Source organism: Athene noctua, chromosome 2 (genome assembly GCF_965140245.1).
Source record: "Athene noctua chromosome 2, bAthNoc1.hap1.1, whole genome shotgun sequence".
Classification (NCBI taxonomy): Eukaryota; Metazoa; Chordata; class Aves; order Strigiformes; family Strigidae; genus Athene; species Athene noctua.
The window spans coordinates 166,235,304-166,255,257 of NC_134038.1; the positions used below are offsets into that span (position 1 = coordinate 166,235,304).

At 47.9% G+C, this 19,954-nt stretch overlaps 1 protein-coding gene across 2 annotated transcripts in view; it reads right to left on the reverse strand.

Annotated features, from left to right (window-relative positions):
- Positions 1 to 19,954, reverse strand: part of PTH1R (parathyroid hormone 1 receptor) — a 125,984-nt gene that overhangs the window by 92,010 nt on the left and 14,020 nt on the right. The window contains exon 2 of one of the 2 annotated variants that reach the window (XM_074898207.1): positions 18,608 to 18,720. The exons of the other annotated variant lie outside the window; for it this stretch is intronic. Within the exon in view, the coding sequence (XP_074754308.1) occupies positions 18,608 to 18,720 (113 nt within the window). The remainder of the gene's footprint in view (positions 1 to 18,607; positions 18,721 to 19,954) is intronic. 2 annotated transcript variants of the gene reach the window in all.

Here is a 19,954-nt window from a genome sequence, read left to right on the forward strand (position 1 = left end):
CCCCTCCCCATCCCGAGCCATGCACTAGTTGCAGAGACAGCCACTTTTATCCCATCACAGGACACGAACGGAGCAGCACCCCCAGGCAGTGTAAGAGACTGTCCAGTCCCTGGTGTAGCTGGGGACAGAAAAAGGGTGGAAAGGAAAAGTTTGGTGGGAGAGGAGAGAGCTGAGCGATGATGGAGAGCCTTGGGAGAAGGCAGAAAAGTCATAAAGCTGCCAAAGATGTGAATTAAAAGAAGACAAATGAATGGATCAGGGGAAGATGAATACTGTGTAGACCTGCAGCTCAGGAGAACAATTAGGAACCAGAGGCAGCTCTGTCCTCTGTCACAGACTCATGGGGTGAACGTGGGCACCTTCTTTCATTGTTCAGGCAGTAAACTCTCTGGAGTAAAAAGAACATGCAAAACTGACCAGCATGGGAGAGCTCAACCTCCTAATCAGGAGGAGATGTGGAGCAGGAAAATAAGTAAATAAACAAAGAGTGTAGCCAGATAAAAAAGGGGTGAGGCAAAGAATGTTTTGATTGGGGTTCTGACACTGGTCCCTGAATCCTCAGTATCTCTGTGTCCTGAGAAGGCAAAGGATCTGTCACAGCCGCATATTCACTGCTCCCTTCTGGTTTCATTTAGCCACGTGTGAGCACACATGTGTGTGCAAGAGGTAAAGCTATGGACCAACCTTAACCCTGCACTTTTCTCAATTGGAAACAAATGGGCATTCTCCATTTTCCATTCACTGGTTTTACAATAGTTTGAAATTAGACTGATGAGGTGTTTCCTTGCCAGCACCATCTATCTTGGTCTAATTACACAGGCTGTGCTAATTGCATGAGCCAACCTATAGAACCACTGCATTCGTCTTCTGTGCTTCTAGAGTGAAATGTATGGGGGAACTCATGCTCTGCTTCACTCCATCTCTCCCTCCTGCTCCCTCTCTCTCTCTCTCCCCTGGGTGATTATGCTCCTGTAATGATAATTAAAGGATTGCAAAGAGAAGGCAACCTGGCAGAGAAACAGTGTTCCAAGGCTCTGGAGAGGAGAGGACCCATGGGTCTGAGGCCTGGCTAATAAAATGCAGAACAATGAGCTGGAGGGAGAAAATCCAGTAATCCAGCAAACTCAAGGCAAAGTGAGAAACAGAAGGTCTTGCTACGCTTTCTCCTTGGTGAAGTGGTTGGGAAGGTGTTTGCTTCTCTGCTTAGATAATATAGCTTGAAACACCAGGGAGAGTGAGATGCACAGATACCTCTAATCCCTCAAAGCTGCTGCTGGAGGTAAAGCAGGGATAGGCAGTGAAAGAACTGAGATGCAGAGGGAGGCTAAGTGACACCACCAAGGCTATCCAGCAAGTCTGGCCAAGGCAGAAACCTTAACCCATATCCAAATGTGAGGGTAGTTCTGTGATAGGGAACCCAGCCTGCCTCCCCCAGCAAGTCCAGCACCTGCATGGGATGCCAGGAAGAAAGACAGATGGACTTCAGGTCTGTCCTTCGTTCCCTCCTTGAGACTGCAGAGCAGAATAGTGGTCTTCACAGGGCTGGGATGTGTGGGACTTGATAGAAAAGGATGGCTTCACTCTGAAAACAGGACACATGAAACTCCTGCTAAGCCAAATAACAACTGAATGGAGGAACGGCTGTGAAATACCATGAACCTTCATGCAGCCTCCACAGCTGGGGGCCTTATAATGGCAGCTGGGGCAGGAGAAGGTGAAGGATCACTCCAAGCAACTCTGTCTTTTATTCCTTTTCTTGAGCACCTGTGACTATCCTCTATGAGAAACAGGGCTTGGAGCTGTTAGACTTGGCCTGATCCTGTCTGACTTTTCTTAAGTTCCCATAGAGCAGGAATGATTGTAGTCTTTCTGGAAAATGGGGCTGGTAAAGTCAAAGTTGCCTTGATACAGAGGTGGGCATGTAGATCTACAGACGGAAAGCCTTCAGTTTTGTCTTCTTTTTCTATACCTGGACACAATGGCTGCATTTACACTGTTGAAATGAACCAAACCAAGGCCCTTTCTCTGTTGCTGTTACTCCTGCCCTGTTGCAGGACCTTCACCATCCTGGGGCTGTGATTGTCCACACCCCCACCATGGGCAGGGACTTTTTTCACTAGATCAGGTTGCTCAAAGCCCCATCCAACCCTGACCTTGAACACTCCTAATGATGGGGCAGACACAACTTCTCCGGGCAACCCGTTCTCATGTTTCACCATCCTTATTGTAAAACATTTCTTCCTCACGTTCAATTTAAGTCAGTTTAAAACCCTTTACCCTTGTCCTGCCACTGCAGGTCCATGTGCCTCTTGTCCTGCCATCTCCAGGACCTGGCTCCTTCCACAGCCCTCCAGTTCACCCCAGCACCCTGGAGCATAGGGGCCTGGAGGAGGTCTAGGGCTTGCTTGCCAGTGGCCACTAGACTTAATCTGCTGGAGATCCCTGGATGGGAGCCGGCTAGTGACCTGCACCTCCTCTCCTTTGTCCCTTTGGAGAAGGCGCCATGCCCTTACAGCAAAGGGATGGAGGAATTTCCCTGTCTTGTGCTTCTGTTCCCGCAGCTCCCAGCTGTAGCCTGATAACGCAGTGGGAGGCTTTGAGACGTTTGCTGCCATCTATGGCCAATAATAAAAAATGCAAAACCAGGTTAGAGAGCTGGGGTCTGGCTGCAGACTGGACTTTGCTCAGCACTGCATCTCCACAGGGGTGCTTCTGTCTCACGGGGACCAGGGCTATCCATGGGGATGGGGATACGAGGAGGTGCTGTCTGAAAGACTTGATAGCAATCCTCTCCTAGCACAGCTATGCCATGAAAGCCTCTGTTCCAGGATCCACAGGAGACCAGGGTTCTGCCAGTCATTTGACTCAGAGCCCACCACTAATAGCTATTAAGTGCAGAGACAAGAGGGACAGGAACTATCTGTGATAGCCTGGGGGCTGCGAATGATGCTGCACAGGTGACATACAGACAGACACACACACACACACACACACACTGGAAGGGCTTTGGAAAACTACTCTGGTATCGTTTCTTTTTCCCTTTTACACCCTGATGTTTCCAGAGCAGATGCTTGGAGAACAGCCAGCTCTGATTTTGGGACTGCCATTGATTCAGCATCCCCCAAACCTCAGAGAGCTATTTCAAATGTACAAGAAAGGTTTGAAGGTAGTGATTTTGTCCCGGCAGGCTTGGCACCAGAACACGTATCATCTCTACACCCTCTTTAGTTTCTAACTAGATCAGCCACTACTGTAGCACAATTCTGTTTTCTGTGTTCTGACTATAGCTGCAGAAATGCAGGTGCTTGATCTGCTCTGGGGTTTTTTTTGGGGTGTCACAGGTCAGACACGGTATTAATGATCCTGGGGTAATTGGGAGAGGGCTGGTTGTTCAAAAGAGCTTGCACTTTTGCAGCAGCCATTTAGCAAGTTTTGGCTCCTCCCTTTGACCTGTGCAACAAAGAGGATGACAAAAAGTAGGTTCTTGACGGTTTTCTCTGCCAGCATGGTGGGGAAAACCAGGCACTGGGGCATGGGATGTGCATCTGGGTTGTAGACTGGGAACATGGGATCTGGACCTTCTAGCAAAGTCCCTCTGAACACTAGGCTGTATATCCCAAATCAAAGCACAGAGCTGAAGTCCCTCTTCCTCCCCACAACCCCCATGCCAGACGCAGCTTGCCGAATGCCGAAACTTAGAGGAACAAGTGATCCTGATAATGCTGTGGATCTGCCACAGGCAGCTTATGATAAAGCAGTAATGTGAAGTGAATAAAAGCCTCACCATTGCCCCAGCGACCAGGGGAACCCCCCTTTCTGAACAGCAAGACGAAGCAGGGGTCCTGTTCTGTTGCAGCCCACCATCCACGTCCTATCCTGCTGGGAAGGCCTTTGTGTCATCTGTGTTTTCCAATACAGGGGATATAAAACCTGTCAGGTTTCATGTGCATGTCTCACTGGCTCTTGGCACATGTCTATCCCAAATGCATGGGACCTGGGAGTCACTGTGCCACATTTCAGACAGTGCTGGGTCTTGATGGTCAGTAGGACCCTGCTCCCTGGACACCACTTTCCCCAGGCAACCGCATTGCATGAATTTCACACACATAATCATTCAGGTTGGAAGACACCCTTGGGATCATCGAGTCCAACTCTCAGTCCGATTCTACAAAGTTCTCCCCTACCCCACATCCCCCCACAGCTCATCCAAACGACCCTTAAACACACCCAGGGATGGGGATTCCCCCCCTCCCCAGGCAGCCTATTCCACTCTCTGACTGCTCTTCAGGTGAAAAATTTTCTCCTCATGCCCAGTCTGACCCTCCCCTGTTGCAGTTTAAAGCCGTCCCCTCTTGTTCTGTCACTAATTCCCTGTGGGAAGAGCCCAGCCCCAGCCTCTCTGCAATGTCCTTTCAGGGAGCTGTAGAGAGGGATGAGGTCTCCCCTCAGCCTCCTCCTCCTCACACTGAACACTCCCAGCTCCTTCAGTGGCTCCTCACAGGATTTATTCTCCAGGCCCTTCCCCAGCCTCGTTGCCCTCCTCTGCCCTCGAGATCTCTCTCGTATTGAGGTGCCCAAAACTGGACACAACACTCCAGGTGTGGCCTCACCAGTGCAGAGCACAGGGGGACTGTCACCTCCCTGCTTCTGCTGGTCACACTCTTTCTAATACAAGCCAGGATGCTGTTGGCTTTCTTGGCCACCCGGGCACACTGCTGGCTCATGTGCAGCTGCGTGTCAATGAGAACCCCCAGATCCTTCTCTCTCAGACAGCTCCAGCCACACCTCCCCGAGCCTGTAGCCATGCAGGGGGTTGCTGTGGCCCAAGTGCAGGACCTGGCACTCGGCCCATTAATGTTGGTCCACCAATCCAATCTATCCAAGTTCCCTTCAAGACAACATGGTGTCACACACTGGAGACCTGCTTCCTGCTCCATGACTGGGCATGAGGAGTCACCTGCAGGTGAGGAAGCTGATGGGTGTATGTATATATCTGCTCCGAGAGCTCAATGGGGATCACTGCTGGTGGCTGAGACACCATGAGACCATGTCCTTTCACCATTACAAAAAGTGTGGAAATATTAACTCACCCCACTATTGCAAAACCCAGAGAGGAACAAAGCCTGTGTTGCATCACACGGCCAATAGAAAGGGTATTTTGATGAGCACACACCATGCAGGGAGCCCTTCACCCTTTGGGCTGGTGCAGGGGAACCCCAAGGATGACACATGGCATCAGCACAGGAGAGTCACCCGCTGGGCAGGACCTTCACCAGACATTCAGGTGGGGAAAACAAGTGCTTTTAGGACAGGATTCCTTTGACCCGCTTTACACATCTCCTTTATGTGCAGTGAGTGCTGTGCGTAGATAATGTGTCCGTATACCTCTATGTGGGTATAAACAGTGTGTTTAAGCACATGATGTGGGCCTGTTTGTAGGGTTGCTAGAAACACAGCTGAGCTGTTCTACCAGCAAATGTACTTTGAGTGCAGCACAACCAGGTCACGGCGGGGCTTTCTAACTTCCTCCCAAGATACCATCACTGAGCTGTGAGGCAATAGGGGGACCAAGAGACATGGATCTCCCACGCTGTGAGTGAGGGCTCCTCTTCTGTGAGAGACTAGGCAGTGCATCTGACTTTCCAAAGACATGGGTCTTCCCCTACACCCTTCCAACAAAACCAAAACTGTGAGTTGCATCAGAGTACCCTACAGAAGAACTCAACTGACAGCCAACATCATTCTTTCTTAACACTGTACAAATATCACTACCACTCAGTAGATCAAGTTCATTTTCATCCTGCAGTGAACGATTTCATCCCCATGCAGTCTTCTGCTTGCTCTCTGCTTCTCCAGGCCACTGCTACCCTACTGTCCTTTCAAGGACATGCCACCTATTGCCAGATTCTCTTGGGCTGGGCCATGCTTGGAGTGTGACTGCTCTCTCTCACTTATGCTCTTGGCCTCCACCCTCTTTTCTTCCTTCTTCGAGCCATCAGATGAAGTTAATAGCACAGCCTAGCTTAACAGGAAGATATTTGTGCTCTCAGGGCTGTTTGTCCCTCCTGTCTCTCAGAGCTGTCACCTCTCAGTGTTACATCCTGTCCCCAAGTACTTAGTGCAGCTAAGAGGATCCCTGGGACAGACTGGGTTCAACTCATGGACCCGTGGATTGGGACACAGGCATGGCTGAAGGTCCCTCAGAAGATCACACACCCCCCCCTCCCCCATCCTCCATTGCAGCCATATTATACAGCTTTTCCCAACAGGTGAAAAGCCTTCTCCATCACATCCCTGCTTTTCACACACTGGGAACTTTGCAGAACTGTGTGCCCAGACTGCTGTGTGTGAGTGCTCATCTGAGAGGGTTTCAGTGTCCCACTCAGTCTGTGCCTTAGTGTCTCTGGACATGTGTTAGCCTGCCTGTATCCATGCATCAACTCAGGGGGTTTGCATCCCCCCCCCGCTTGAAACGAGTTCCTGGTGCACAGGCACGCACATGCTGTGCAAGCATTGGGGCTGCCTGCGAGCATCTGGGAGCTGCATAAGCCAGTGTGTGGTGCCTCCCTCCCTCCTTCCTGGCTAGGCAGGAGAAAGCGTTCCCAGTGTGGCTGGTCACTGTTAATGGCCCAGGAATCCTCAATGCAGCTGTTTGTTCTGGCACCGGCGCAGCAGAGAGGTCCTGAAGTCAGTTGAACCGCATCGACTTCCCTGCCAGGGTCAGATTTCAGAGGTATTCGATTGGGGATGCCCCCACTGAATGTTTCCAGCACCTGGCCTCCGCCCCCTTCCCCAAGCTTGCCATCACTCCCGCTCGAGGGAAACCTAAGCCTTTTCAACACGGGCAGGAGAACGCTGCTGCCAGAAAAGTGATTTACAGCCCTGCGAAATCCCATCACCCAGCCAGCCCACGAGGCAACAGTGCTGCTATTGTGGCAGCTGGTTTGGTGATAGTAGCGGGTCCCTGGGCCAGCTCCTCTTCCTCCACTGCCTTCCTCCCCAAACCCAGGTCCCATGGCCCTTGGACCCTCTGCCATCTGGGGGACTTGTGTGGCAAAGGGTGTAAATGAGCTCCACGGTCCCTGGTCTGGCTGGGTCTCTCACAGCCTGTGTGTCTGGTGTGGGCACCGTATCATTTAACCTCAGAAATCAGAGAAACCGAAACCAGGGTGGGGTGGCAGGCTTACCTCCATAGTCCCAAGGAAACACCATGTCCTTCTAGCTCAGTTCAGCCCACCCCATGGGGATGTCTATATCAAGAACATAGCTGGTGGGGAGAGATAGGCTTCTCCACAGGACCTCTAAGCCCTTTTCAGAGCATCCCATGGCAAGGAGTCCCACACATCATTACCTGTTGCATGAAATTCTGTGATGTCTACCCATGCCTCAGACCTTAGAGAAGCCAGAATATTGTTTGCTGATGCCCTCTTTGTGCTTTGACTTCTGAGGAATTCAGGTGTACCCAGATTGCTAACTCAGCTCAGTCACATTCTTTACTCCAGGTGAAACAAATTTGGGCTGCTTAGTTTAGAAAGTCAAATGGAGTTGAGTGACAGATTGGGACACGGCAGGGAATGTGGTGAGAAATGGCACAGCTCTGAAGGACCATCTAGACTGTTTGCAGCCAGGATGTTTCCAGAGCCCACATGTGACTTTGAACACAGAGATGCCCTGGCTGCTTAGGGAAAAGAAGTGTGTGCCCAAGAGCCCCCAGTAGATCTGTGGTAAAGCCAGGTGTAGAAATCAGCTTTCTCCGTCTTATCCCACCAGCCTGACTTGGTGCTCAGCATGAGTTCTGGTAAAGCTGAAAAACTTCTTGATGTAAAACACTGTGGATGCTAAAATTTTAAGGGAAAGCTGGACAGATTAAAAAACAAACAAACAAACAAACAAACAAGCCACTCAGTTCTGCTATGTCCATGGGGGGAAAAAAAAAAAAAAGTCATGCTCAGGAAGTCCCTGAACTTTGTACGGTTTGGGTATTGAAAGGAAGCATTACATTGTTGTGTTTCCAAAGCCATCTGCTCTTGGCCACCTACAGAGAGGGAACTCGGGAACCTTTGCTGAGCTGTAGGGCTGCTCTTCATAAAAAAAGCTGTGCAGACTAGTCTTCCTGCCTGCTGCTCTCCTGGGTATGAGGTTTTCCCTCTCCAGAGACTTGAAGTATTGCACTGAGCAGAGGAGGCAATTATTGTTTTCTGTGTGTTTTGGGAGATCCCCAGGCAGGATTGGGTGCTGTTGTGCTGAATGCTGTGTGAACGCAGCAGAGACCTGAATAGGGCTTCCTCCGTACTGCTTCAGATTCTGAAAGTTAGATCTTTCGTCTGAGCTAGTCTCTGCAGGCTGCTTTCAGCCAGCTGCAAGAAATTGGTGCTGGATGAGGACAGCTCAATTTAGGAGAGGTTTTTCACGGCTGGATATTCCCTCCATGGCCTATGGATGTGTGGACTACAGTGACCAGCTCAGCTGCTCATTTTTTTTGACATCTAGAGAAAGAAGAGTGCCTTAGCTTAGAAGATAGTACAGCCCTTTCCACCTTCTCTCCCTTTGCGAGGGAAGTCCCTGGAGCTGAACCACAGACTGATGGGAAGACCCTGGTGCATGTGCCTGTCCCAGTCAGAACCTCATCCAGGCAGAAGGACCTGCTGTCATTTCACAGGAGAGAGGTGCTGATGTGGAGAGACCCAGGAAGGTTCTGGCACTGCAAGGGGTTGTACGGTGGGTTGCAGGATGAGAAAAAGAGGAGGGGAGGACCAAATTATTTTGCACTGAAAAGAGAGACAGGACTCCCACCAGACACAAGCCTGGGGAGGTCCTCCAGGTCTTATATCTTCCCTGCTACAGCTACAGACTGGACCTGCTCTGGTGGGCTGGTGCTGCAGGTCCACTCCTTGGGGTGATTACTGATGTGTACTCCTTATTTAACCATGTACCAGATACACAGCAAATCTATCCTCTGAGACAGGTTTGGTTTGAACCTTTAACTTCTTTCTAGTGTCTGGGCTGCCCGCATGCATGTGGGAGCATTCCTCTAAAGAAAACATCTCATGGAGGGTTTGAAGGTGTACTTCAGGGGGAAACTGAAGCAGCCTCTGCAACTGTTCACTCTGCTTCCTTCTCTCCCCTGCCCTCCCTGCCCTTGGAAAGCCTGCAGAGCAGATCAATCCTGGTTCATAAATATTTTACTGACTACCTAAATATGTGCCAAAGAGGCTCTTCACCACAGATCAGAATCCTGTTGCCAGAAAATGATGTTGTGCCATCAGAGTGATACCCAAACAAAGCCCCTGGGATGCCACCAGGAGAACAAGACACAGCACCTCTGTGGTGGTGACTCCATGTCTATTTGTTATGGTGTGGAGAGGGGGATTGCTGCCAAGGGGACCAGGGGATCCCCTTCTAATGCGGTCCCTTGGTCCCTCCTCAGGAGATTTATCCCAGCAACTTTCTGTTGACAGGGGAAAATATGAAGAGCCTATGGGGAAGTATGCAGGGAGGCTGTCCATCCAGTTGGCGCTGTGTGTCCTCCACTCCTCATCATTTGAGAGGGGTTCAGAGCATCTATCTATCTATCTATCTATCTATCTATCTATCTATCTATCTATCCTTTCTCCAGCTGCTGCCTCCAGGGGATCCTGGACATGCTCTCCGTGGCAGTTGTAAATGGAAAAAAAAGGACCAGGTGGAGGCACAGCTTCAGGTTTGGGGGATTGCATTTATCCAGGGGCATCCTGTTCAAGGGTTCAGCCTCCCAACAACACCCATGCCCTAGACACGCCCTGTCCTTGCTCTGCTCAGGTCCCTGTTCTCATTGTGTTCATGTCCCTTCATTCATGAGAGAGAGGGAGTTGCATGAGCTGCATCTCCCAAGTCTCAAGCCTCATCACCACTGACTAAATTTCTTCTTCCACCTCTGTCCCACTGGGGGCCAGATCTGATCCCCGACTAAGAGCAATTGTGTTTTTTCCATCAGTTCGCAAGACAAAGAACCCTCTCTTACCCTTCTCAGTGACACAGGAGCGTCACTGACTTTGTCTTTGGAGCAAGCTCTAGGATGAAGATGAAAAGATATAGCTTGGAGCACGAAGCCTGTCAAACTAAGCCTTTCTTATTGAGCCCATCATGGGACATTTTGGGTCCTTGGACTGCTGAAGCTCTGCACAAGCTTGAGACTGCAATATTCTGTGTTTGCTGAGCGTGTTTATTCCCCTGATCTTTCCTGTATTGCAGTTACACTATGTGAGCTGAGCACCGATCGTGGGCTGTTGGGGTGCAAGCTGGATACATGCACACAATACCTCTTGTAGCAGACCTGCTTTGCATGATGCTAAATCTCTCCATAAGTGCTTGGTGAACGAGTAAGAAAACCTAAGGGAGGTTGAGTGACGATCAGTTTTCGAAGCCTGCAGACTCGCTGGGACAGCATTTGCCCCATTTATTTCTGCAGCTGCCAGAGGCCATGTGTAGAGCTTGTGGAGGTCTGAATTTTAAAGAACATAGCACAAAAAAGATCACTGCTGCAAGGACAATTTCATCTACCAACCTGATGACTTCTGCAAGAAAATAATACACTCTTCGCGTGCAAGGCAGACAGAAATATACAGCATCAGGCTTCCCTTTATTTCCCACCCTTCTGGATATTAGCAAATGTGTCCATCTCTTTCCAGTCTTCTGCCTCTTTTAGGTGCTTTACGCAATTAGATAAATCCATGGTAGAAGGAAAGGCAATTGAATTAAAAATTGATCTACTCTACCTCTTGGGAGCTCTATGAAAGGCAGCATCTCAACATTTCCTGGGTAGAACAGGAGGAAGGAGAAATAATAACCCTTAAAAAGGAGGAAAAGAGGAGTGGGAGCATTAATTAAACTGAAAAGATACATAGGTTGCCCTGCCTGTGTACTTAGTGGATGACCTGGCAGATGGTGCACAGGACTATCCAGATGCATGACAGGTGATATTTCCCAAACCCACTGGTGACCCAGGGAGCAGAAGTGGCACCAGTTCAGAGGGGGCTGGTTCTTTCGGTCATGTGGCTTCATACACAGGTGATAATGGCCCAGAGTTTTTAGAAAATATCTAATGTTTTGGGAGTCTGAACTTGCAGCGCTTTTGGAGGAGTCAAGTCTGCAGATCCGTGTGTATGTCCTGGCAACAAAGATCACCAAGGCCTAGAAATCAGGTCCAGATTCAGAGGATGTAGATTTCCTCATCGATCACCTCTCTTGAGCACAAGTGGAGGCTGCTCCAGGTCTCCGTTGTGTTCACGCCAGCTCCCACAAGCCTATGTGCTCTACAGTGGCATTATGTGCCTACCCAGAAAGTCAGAACATGAAGCATATATAAACATGCCATAAAACACCACCAATACAGTAAACACAGTGGAGACTATAGGGAGTCATTCAGCTGGCCTGCATTAGCTGTTTTGCAGGGCTCCAGTGATGCAAAGCAGCTGTCATCTTGGTCATTCCCTTGAACAACCCTCTCATATTAGCCCATCCTTGCACTTGGGTCTGGGCATACTTAGGAATCTGCTTCTCCGTGGATTCCCCCCTCCATGCCCATATACTTATTCGGGACACTAAAGGTTGTCTTCAAGATATTGGCATGCTGTGCAAGTGCCTGGCAGATAAGGGCTGTGAGTAAAAAACCCACTGAACCAAAGCCAGCTGTGGATAATGTAATTACACAATTAATCTCAGAGACCACTGACAGTTACATAACAAAGGAAACCCAGCCTCGCTGGAGGCAAATTGCTTTTGTTCTGCTTGAGAAAGGAAGGTTTTTGTTGACAGCCCAGATATCTGCTTTCAGACAGGAACACTTAGAAAGAGTAGTACAACAGTGTCTTGGTCCATTAGATAGCTCTACCCAGGTTGAGGGGCTTCCCTGTCCTAGAGGGCTGCCATTCTGGGCTGGGGCTATTCAAACAACAAGTCAGCTCATCTCATCCTCCAGTCATCACCATCGTCTGCAAAAGAAACTTTCAGGAGCACATTAAATAAGTAATAATTAATTTAGGACATGCTGTTTACTTCCTCCTCTCCTTCCCTGAAAGACAAGCGTGTGCAGAGGGGATTGTCTTGGGGTTTCCGAAGATCCTGATGGGGTTTCTTTAATCCATCCTCTGCTGAGAAGTTGCCTTAGAGAAGGAAGGTAAAACTGAACGGGCCTTGAGTATGGAGAGGGAGCTGGAGACGGTAAGCTGGGTGGTCTTTGGGAAAATCATGTCACTGCTAACTGTTAGGAAGACAGGTCTGATGGGAAGGACCGTGTTCATTTTCTTAATCGAATGCAGAATAAGCGCTGTTGCAATTACTTTGGTGAGGTGCTGGAGCTGTTTTAGAAACTCTCTGTGACAGAAAGTCTCTCTCTCTCTTCACGAGGCAGTCTGTTTCCCTGCCCTACTATCCTCTGTTAGAAAGCTTCTCCTGACATTTAATGTGATTTTCTTTGCTGTAATTTAAGGTCATTACCTCATATCCCTGAGGGACTTGAGGAAAATTTTTTTCTCTTCCTCTGTGCAGAAGCCTTTTATGTGTTGGAAGGCTATAACCATGTGTCCCCTTGATCTTCTCTAGACTAGACGTCTTCTCTCCTCAGCCTCACAGATCATGTGTTCTCTGTTGCTCTTGGACCACCTCAGGACACAGCCAAGTGTCTGGGCAGATGACCTTTGAACTTGCTAAAAAGAGTTTTATGGCAACAAAAGAATGCTGTTATTATTAATGTCTGCAGCCAAAGTTAAGGATTTCTCTGATATTCGGGACATAGGACCTCTCGAAGTAAGGGATCAAGGTCTCAACCTTGAACCAGCATAAAAAGCAGAGGACCTGTGATTTGTCAGCCTTTGATGCTAAAGACATGCCTTGCCATGTTCTTGCCATGACTGGGGGGTCTCATGCAGACACTGGAGGGGTTTCTCCACAGTACAGACATAGGCTGGTAGCTACGGATGGCTAACAAGAAATCCACTGACCTGAGGACTTCCCAGTGGCTTCCTGGGCCTGTGGAAACCCAAAGAGGTGGCAATAAGTCACTGCCTACCAGAGTGATACAGAGTCACCTCCTTCTCTGGATGTATGAGAAAGCATTATTCCTGGACTCCATTACATAAGAGTGACAAGACTGCTCAGCAACAATCACAGAATCATAGAATCACAGAATCATCTAGGTTGGAAAGGACCTTGAAGATCATCCAGTCCAACTGTTCACTCAGCACTGACCATTCCCAACTCCCCCAGATCCCTCAGCGCTGGGTCAACCCGACTCTTCAACCCCTCCAGGGATGGGGACTCCCCCCCTGCCCTGGGCAGCCCATTCCAACGCCCAACAGCCTCTTCTGCACAGAAATCCTTCCTGACATCTAGTCTAGACTTTCCCTGGCGCAACTTGAGGCCATTACCTCTTGTCCTGTTGCTTACTACTAGGTTAAAGAGGCTCAAACCCAGCTCTCTGCAGCTTCCTTTCAGGTAGTTATAGAGGGTGATAAGGTCTCCCCTCAGCCAAAGGAACCAAAGGGATTCTTACAGCAGATGCGTAACCGCTGAGACAAAAACCTTCTAATGTGTCCTCAACAACTTGATGGAGGTTGTGCTGTCAGGTCCTTGGTAGGTAAATCCAGGCTAAGCACATCCGTGTGGTCTGAAGAACCCTCTCAAACCCACTGGGTCTTTCCAGGGAGGGATAAGGATGGTTCTTAAATAGCATTGGCAGTGCTTGGCTGCAAGAGCTGTGGAGTGACAATACAGCTGTGGGACATCAGCTGAAGTCAGGAGGTGGCAGGTCTGAGATAGTCATACAACATGTAGTGAGATTCATTGTTGCCAAGACGTTGTAGCACAGAGGACTTGCAATGATTGAAGACATGACCAAACCAGATTTATGAAAGAATGATCCACCGGGGGTTTATTCAAAACAAAGACCCCAATGTTAGCTCACAAGTTCAGTGTGTCAGTGGACTAGTCTGACTTTCTCCTGTGGGCAAAGCATTTTTCTCCTTTAAAGAGTTATGGAATTTGCTGGAGTCTTTGAACTGTCATGACTACGTCTCTTTAAATGCCCTGCTTTGTTACCTAGGTAGTTGGCAGGTCTCTGACCTCTGCCTGAAAGAGCTGCAAACCCTTGTTTTGTTGTGATACCCTTGATCTTGAATTCTAACATCCTGCCTTTGATTCCAGCCAGCACCACCTGCTTCAGATGAAAGCCAAAGACATTTTGTGATACACAGCTATTACACAGTCTTCCATTGGAAGACACTTCTTCTTGACCTTCATTTAGAGCAGGCTGGCTTATGTCCCAAAGCATTGTAGTATATCCCGAAAAATGTTATCAGTTCCATATTAATGGTAATTTTATCCATTTTTATGCCCGTACTTGGATTCTTCTCTACCTCTGGTCATAATGCAGTCTTATGGTAAAGAGTTCCACCGATGAAATGTGCCTTTGCTTATTAAAAACAACATGAGGGTGGGATATTTGCCCAAAGGCTACCAGAAGCTACACCTTCTAAACATTCAAAAGTTTCATAGACTTTTTCATGAGAAATAAGGAGGCACACAAGATGGTTTTGGAGAAAACAAACTGATATCCTGCACAAACTCAGCTTATCCTGCTCAGCTGACCAGGAGTCTGAAACAATATCCATGAGCACTCAGATGCATCAGGAGGGAGAAGATAGTTATTTCAGAGTGGCTGCTGAAACCACAACACTGTCGTGAACAGTTCCCGTTGTAATGATCTCTCAAATCCATTAACTGTGATTCTTTTACACCCCCCACCCTCCCTCCCTCTCTCCCTCCCATCCTGGGTTGATTTGCAGCAGAAGCAATGAGAAAGCAGAAAGCTTCTCTGGCCAGACTCCATCCTCTACAGGGGCAAGCAGACACTGAGGAACACCAGCCCCCATCTTCATTTTCCCCTCAGATCATCCACTATTGCTCTTCTAGTGTCAAACACCTTTGAAGAGGAGTTGGCATAGGCATGAGACGCACTGCTCTGCATACGTGCTGCCCTCCATGCTGGGCATCCTTTGCAACTGAAAACAAAGAAGCCCCATTTGAAACGAGACACTACACTCACACAATAGATTTTGGAGAGGGAGGACAGGAAGATGTTATTTTTGGCTGCTTGCCTCCAGCAAAACCAGCCACCACTCTAAAGCCAATAGATCTGTATTAGTGACTCCTGTGGGAGGCACAGAGAATTTACATCAGTATTTGTAGGACAAACATTTTGAGGCTGCAGATAAGAGTCTGCTGCTGTTATGCTTATCTTTATGCAGGCTTGCAGCAAAAGACATTTCTCCTCTGAGGAACTTGTGGCTCAGGGCCCAGAAATTAGAGTGTAAAGTTGTTTTGATGATAACTCCCTCAGATTTTCAGTTTGTACCTAGATGCTTTGACAGCCAACCCTAGAGAAGCAAGTTGGACAAAGGAAAGAAGAACCAAAAAAGGAAGGGGCTTCTCAAAGTCACCCAGGGTGATTGGCAGAGCCAGAAATAGCACACAGGTTATTTTGGTGTGGAGCCATCTCCATCCTCAGCCATATAAAGGTTAAGCATCTAACCTAGTATGTTGGTCAAGGCTCTTTCTATAGACCACAAAGAAAAGCAGGGACAACCAGCAGGCGATACAACCTGACATGGGATGAGAGGTCTGACTATAGAATAAATGTCAAGAAATAATTTTGAAAAGGCTGGATAAGGTGGGATTAATCCCACCTGCTGGTCTACAGTTTAACAGAGGCCAGCAGCACACTCAGCCTCTATCTAGGCTGCTGTTCCCATGCCATGGTCCACAACAGCCAGTGGCTGACAAGAGATCCCCAGATTCTTTACAGAAGCAGAGTAAACACCAGCATTTTTAACTAGACTTCAGAGGGTTCAAATTATGGTGGCCTGAAAGAAATATTGGTGGCTAACTCTTCCCTTGGCCACAAAAATGTTGAAACTATTGACTGAGCGGTGGCTTTCCAACCTTCTCTGTCATTCATGAGCCTTTCACCATTTCTTGGTGGAGGTGTGGACCTTGTATCAAAACTGCACATCTATTAATGACAGACTTCTGGATTTTTCACAAACCTCTCAGTGTCCATCTCTTCCAATGAAGCTGAGGACTGCAGACTCAGAACCAGAGGGGTGCATCCTGAAACAGCAGGTACTCTTTGTGGTTCTAGATGTTCCTGACAAGGATGGGTGAGTGATGTAACTGTACCAGCCAGTCTTCACATGAAAATGCAAAGAGGTGGCAGGGACAGGTACATGCCATGATTTTCTCAGAAGTCCCTGCTCAAGAGGATGTTTTCCTTCTGGTCTTTGAATTTAGTAGGTTTATTTACTACCAGATAAATGGCCATTTTCTGGCTTTTTTTTTCACAACAAAACCATTTTTTAAATTTTACTTAAACCACGCCATTAGATTTTAAGCCCAATATTCTGGACAGAAAGGAAGGGTGAAATTCTCTAACTTGATGCCGTCTTGGAGGGATTTTTATTGGTAACAACCGCTTAAATTACTACAACACCTGCAGGTTTTCACCAGTAATTGGAATAGCATAATCACTTAGGCCAAAATCCACCACACATCCTAGGGTAAGTCTCTCCAGCTTAGTCAACAGAGAAAGACAGACTGTGCTTGTGCTTGTAAGGGGTGATGCACCCTTTTCAGGTCTCTGTCTTGCTCCGCTGACCACAGAGAGGAAAATCCCAAATTTTGCCTTGCCAGGGGCTGGTTATTCAAGAAACAAGGTGTTGAGTTCAACTCGACGCCCTGCATTATCTCACTTGGCCTCCAGCTCCTGCTCCATGGCTTCCTGCTGGTCCTGTGCCATGTCTACCTGCTCTTGGAAGGTATCTCAGACACCCCGGTTGCCTCTAGATGACTACGTGAAGGCAAATTAATTGAGCCTTCATTGCCTATGTAGAGTGACCTGAATTTCTCCCCAGGCTTATTGCTGTGCTGGCTGGAGCTCCACAGGCAAACTCAGACCACAGAGCCCAGGTAGACACCTAGACATCTCAGAGTAGGCAAGAGGACTGTCCTGCCCAGGATTCCTGATGGAAGGGGGGATGAATCTGGACCAGAGCATGAGTCAGTAGCTGCTTCTCAAACCTTCCAGCTCCAACATGGCCAAGGAGAAACAGAAGCACTTGAAGGAGAAGGCATCTTCCTAAGTATCACCCTGTGAGATGCTCATGCAGCTAATTGTGATACCTGCACTCACTTACTCCAAGACAGTCTCTCCATTCCCCAGTGACCATTTTTAGCTCTGGGGTTCTTACTGTGACTATCCTCTTTTAGTCATGTTCAGGACTATTTTTTTTTTTTTTTAAATTCTAAAATTTTTAATTCATGTACAAAATTCAAGGTTTTGCTCTTTCCAAAGGTGCATTTCCCACACCAAAACATGAAAACTTCAGTGTCAAGATCTCCTAACTCTTAACACCACAAATGCAACAAAACAACAAATCATCCCCAAAACACTGAACAATTTTCTTCGGAGGCACTTGCAGAAGAACACCTATTCATATACAAACAAAACAAACAGCAATAATCCCCAGAGGAGTGAAAACACGGGAGATTATAGTTTTCTTTTCATTTGCCCTGACACTGTCCTCTACCACACAGTGATGTGAGATGATGCATGTGAAAAACAGCAAAAGAGATTTTACTTTCAGTAACTCCCCTAAACTCTTTAGATGTCTACTTTGCCAACTGCTTCCAGATGATGACTTGCTGAAGGATGCACAGGAAGAAGGTAATAGTATTTTCTTACTCCTTTCCCCCTACCCTTTAAGGACATGGGTAACCAGCCCTGCATCAGGACTGCAATTGCTCACTCCTTTATCTGGTGTTTTTTCAGTCTGGTTTTCTTTGAGTCTTAGCTTCTGGAGTCCTGTGTTTGGGGACACACAGCTCACGTGTGAAATAAAAACAAGCATTTACCTGCCATGGCAGCAGAAAGAAGCTGGAAATTATTAATTCTAGAGTGCCAGAATAAGGGAAGGAAGAGGAAGAGAAATAAAAAAATCCCCTTTTTGAAAAGCTCATGATATTTTAAGCAACTGTCATAATTTTTGAAATATTTTCCATCTTTAATTCTTCAAATGGTTGCTATGACAAGGTGTCCTTCACTGCAGCACAGGATGCTACCTTCAACCCTCTTTCATTAGGAGGAGAAAGACATATCCATTGTGCTGCAGAGGCTGAAAAGGGTTTTTTTTCTACATGGCCGAGGGGAAAAGACTTACAAGGTCAATTGTTGGCATCAGATGGCAAAATAAATTCAGAGCAGACAGTGTTCATGGAAACCGGGAAGCATTTGAGAACATCCTACTGATGCCACTAACCACGATTCCACAAACCCAATATTATTGTCTTAAAAACAGTGAAGCTGGCATAAAGCCTGCTGTGCCTAAAGATGCAACAATAAGACTACAGAAACAGGTAAAGAACAGGGGAAAAAAAATAAGAAGAGAAAGATACAACGTTAAGCCAATAGGCCTGGGCTTTGCCTTGTAGAGTGGCCTGGCACCTCCTCTTTGGAGGTGGCTGAGAGCTGCCTTGACTACAGACAGGAGCCACTTGTGTCAGTCTGCAACGATGGGACCTGGCAGACAGACACAGAGTCTCCTGAGGGCTGATCTGCTTCTGTCCGATCCAGTGATTCAGTTTGCCTTGCTGCAGATATCCATGGTATCACGCATATCTGACACCCAGCCTCTCCTGAGAGTAGGGCAGAAACCAATGGCATCATGGTGTCTTATCTGCTCCTCTTGGTGTCTGTTGTAGCATCTCTCCCCCTGCCACATCTCTGCTGCCTGTGGAGAAAAGTTGGGTTACTTCCCTCCCTTGGAGATGGAAAGGCTGTGGACCCCAAAAAACAGGTGAGATCCATCTCATCTGACTTCCAAGCAAGTCTGACAGTGTCATTCATGGTCAGCCCCATGCTTGCCATGGGGACTCCTGCCTCCCTCCAGGCAGCAGAGATAGAAGGGAAAACACAGCTTTGAGTAGCCAAGGTGTCCCCACGAATCCCTCATGGCATGCTCAGGCCTTGATGGCAAACACATACCCCTCTCTCTCCTCACGCTCTCCACTCCCTCTTGTCTCCATGTGACTTGCCAGAGCAGATCCCCCAATCTTTCCCCACCCTGTGAGCTCACCTGTGATGTGTGGGGAGAAAGCTGCATGGAAAGTTCTGTAAACTTCCCAGGTGGACCCAAACCTGAACTCCTGACAGCTTTCCTTAGACTTTGTAACACCTAATATCATCTAAAAGCCGGACACAGCTGAGAGCCTGGTCCATGCTGTTCTGGAAAACAAATCAGCCTCAATCACAGGGACAATGAAGGCTCCCCCCTTCCCAGGAACACAAATCCCATTTATTTCTCTCCCAAGCTCCAGGCCCTGCATTTAGGGCCCTGCCTTCTCACCCTCCTCTGCCACTTCTCCTGGCTGGTTGGTGTAATTAATTTTCATGCTCTCATACCCTCACTTTCTTGCCAGCACTTGTGGGAAAGGGATGTGCAGCAAACTCCTTGCACAGATGATGCAAGAGGGAAGGCAAAGGCTCAGCAGGCGGGTTCTAAAGCAGGCAGCCCTCTCTTGTCATACTCCTGTAGGCAGAGTAGCCAGGAAACCTGCAGAGAGGTTTGTCTACTCTTTCTTTTCTTTCTTTCTTTCTCTTTCTTTCTTTCTTTCTTTCTTTCTCTCTTTCTTTCTCTCTTTCTCTCTCTTTCTCTCTTTCTTTCTCTCTCTTTCTCTCTTTCTCTCTTTCTTTCTCTCTCCCTCTCTCTCTCTCTCTTTCTCTCTCTCTCTTTCTCTTTCTCTCTTTCTTTCTTTCTTTCTCTCTTTCTTTCTCTCTTTCTCTCTTTCTCTCTTTCTTTCCTCTCTCTTTCTTTCTTTCTTTCTTTCTTTCTTTCTTTCTTTCTTTCTTTCTTTCTTTCTTTCTTTC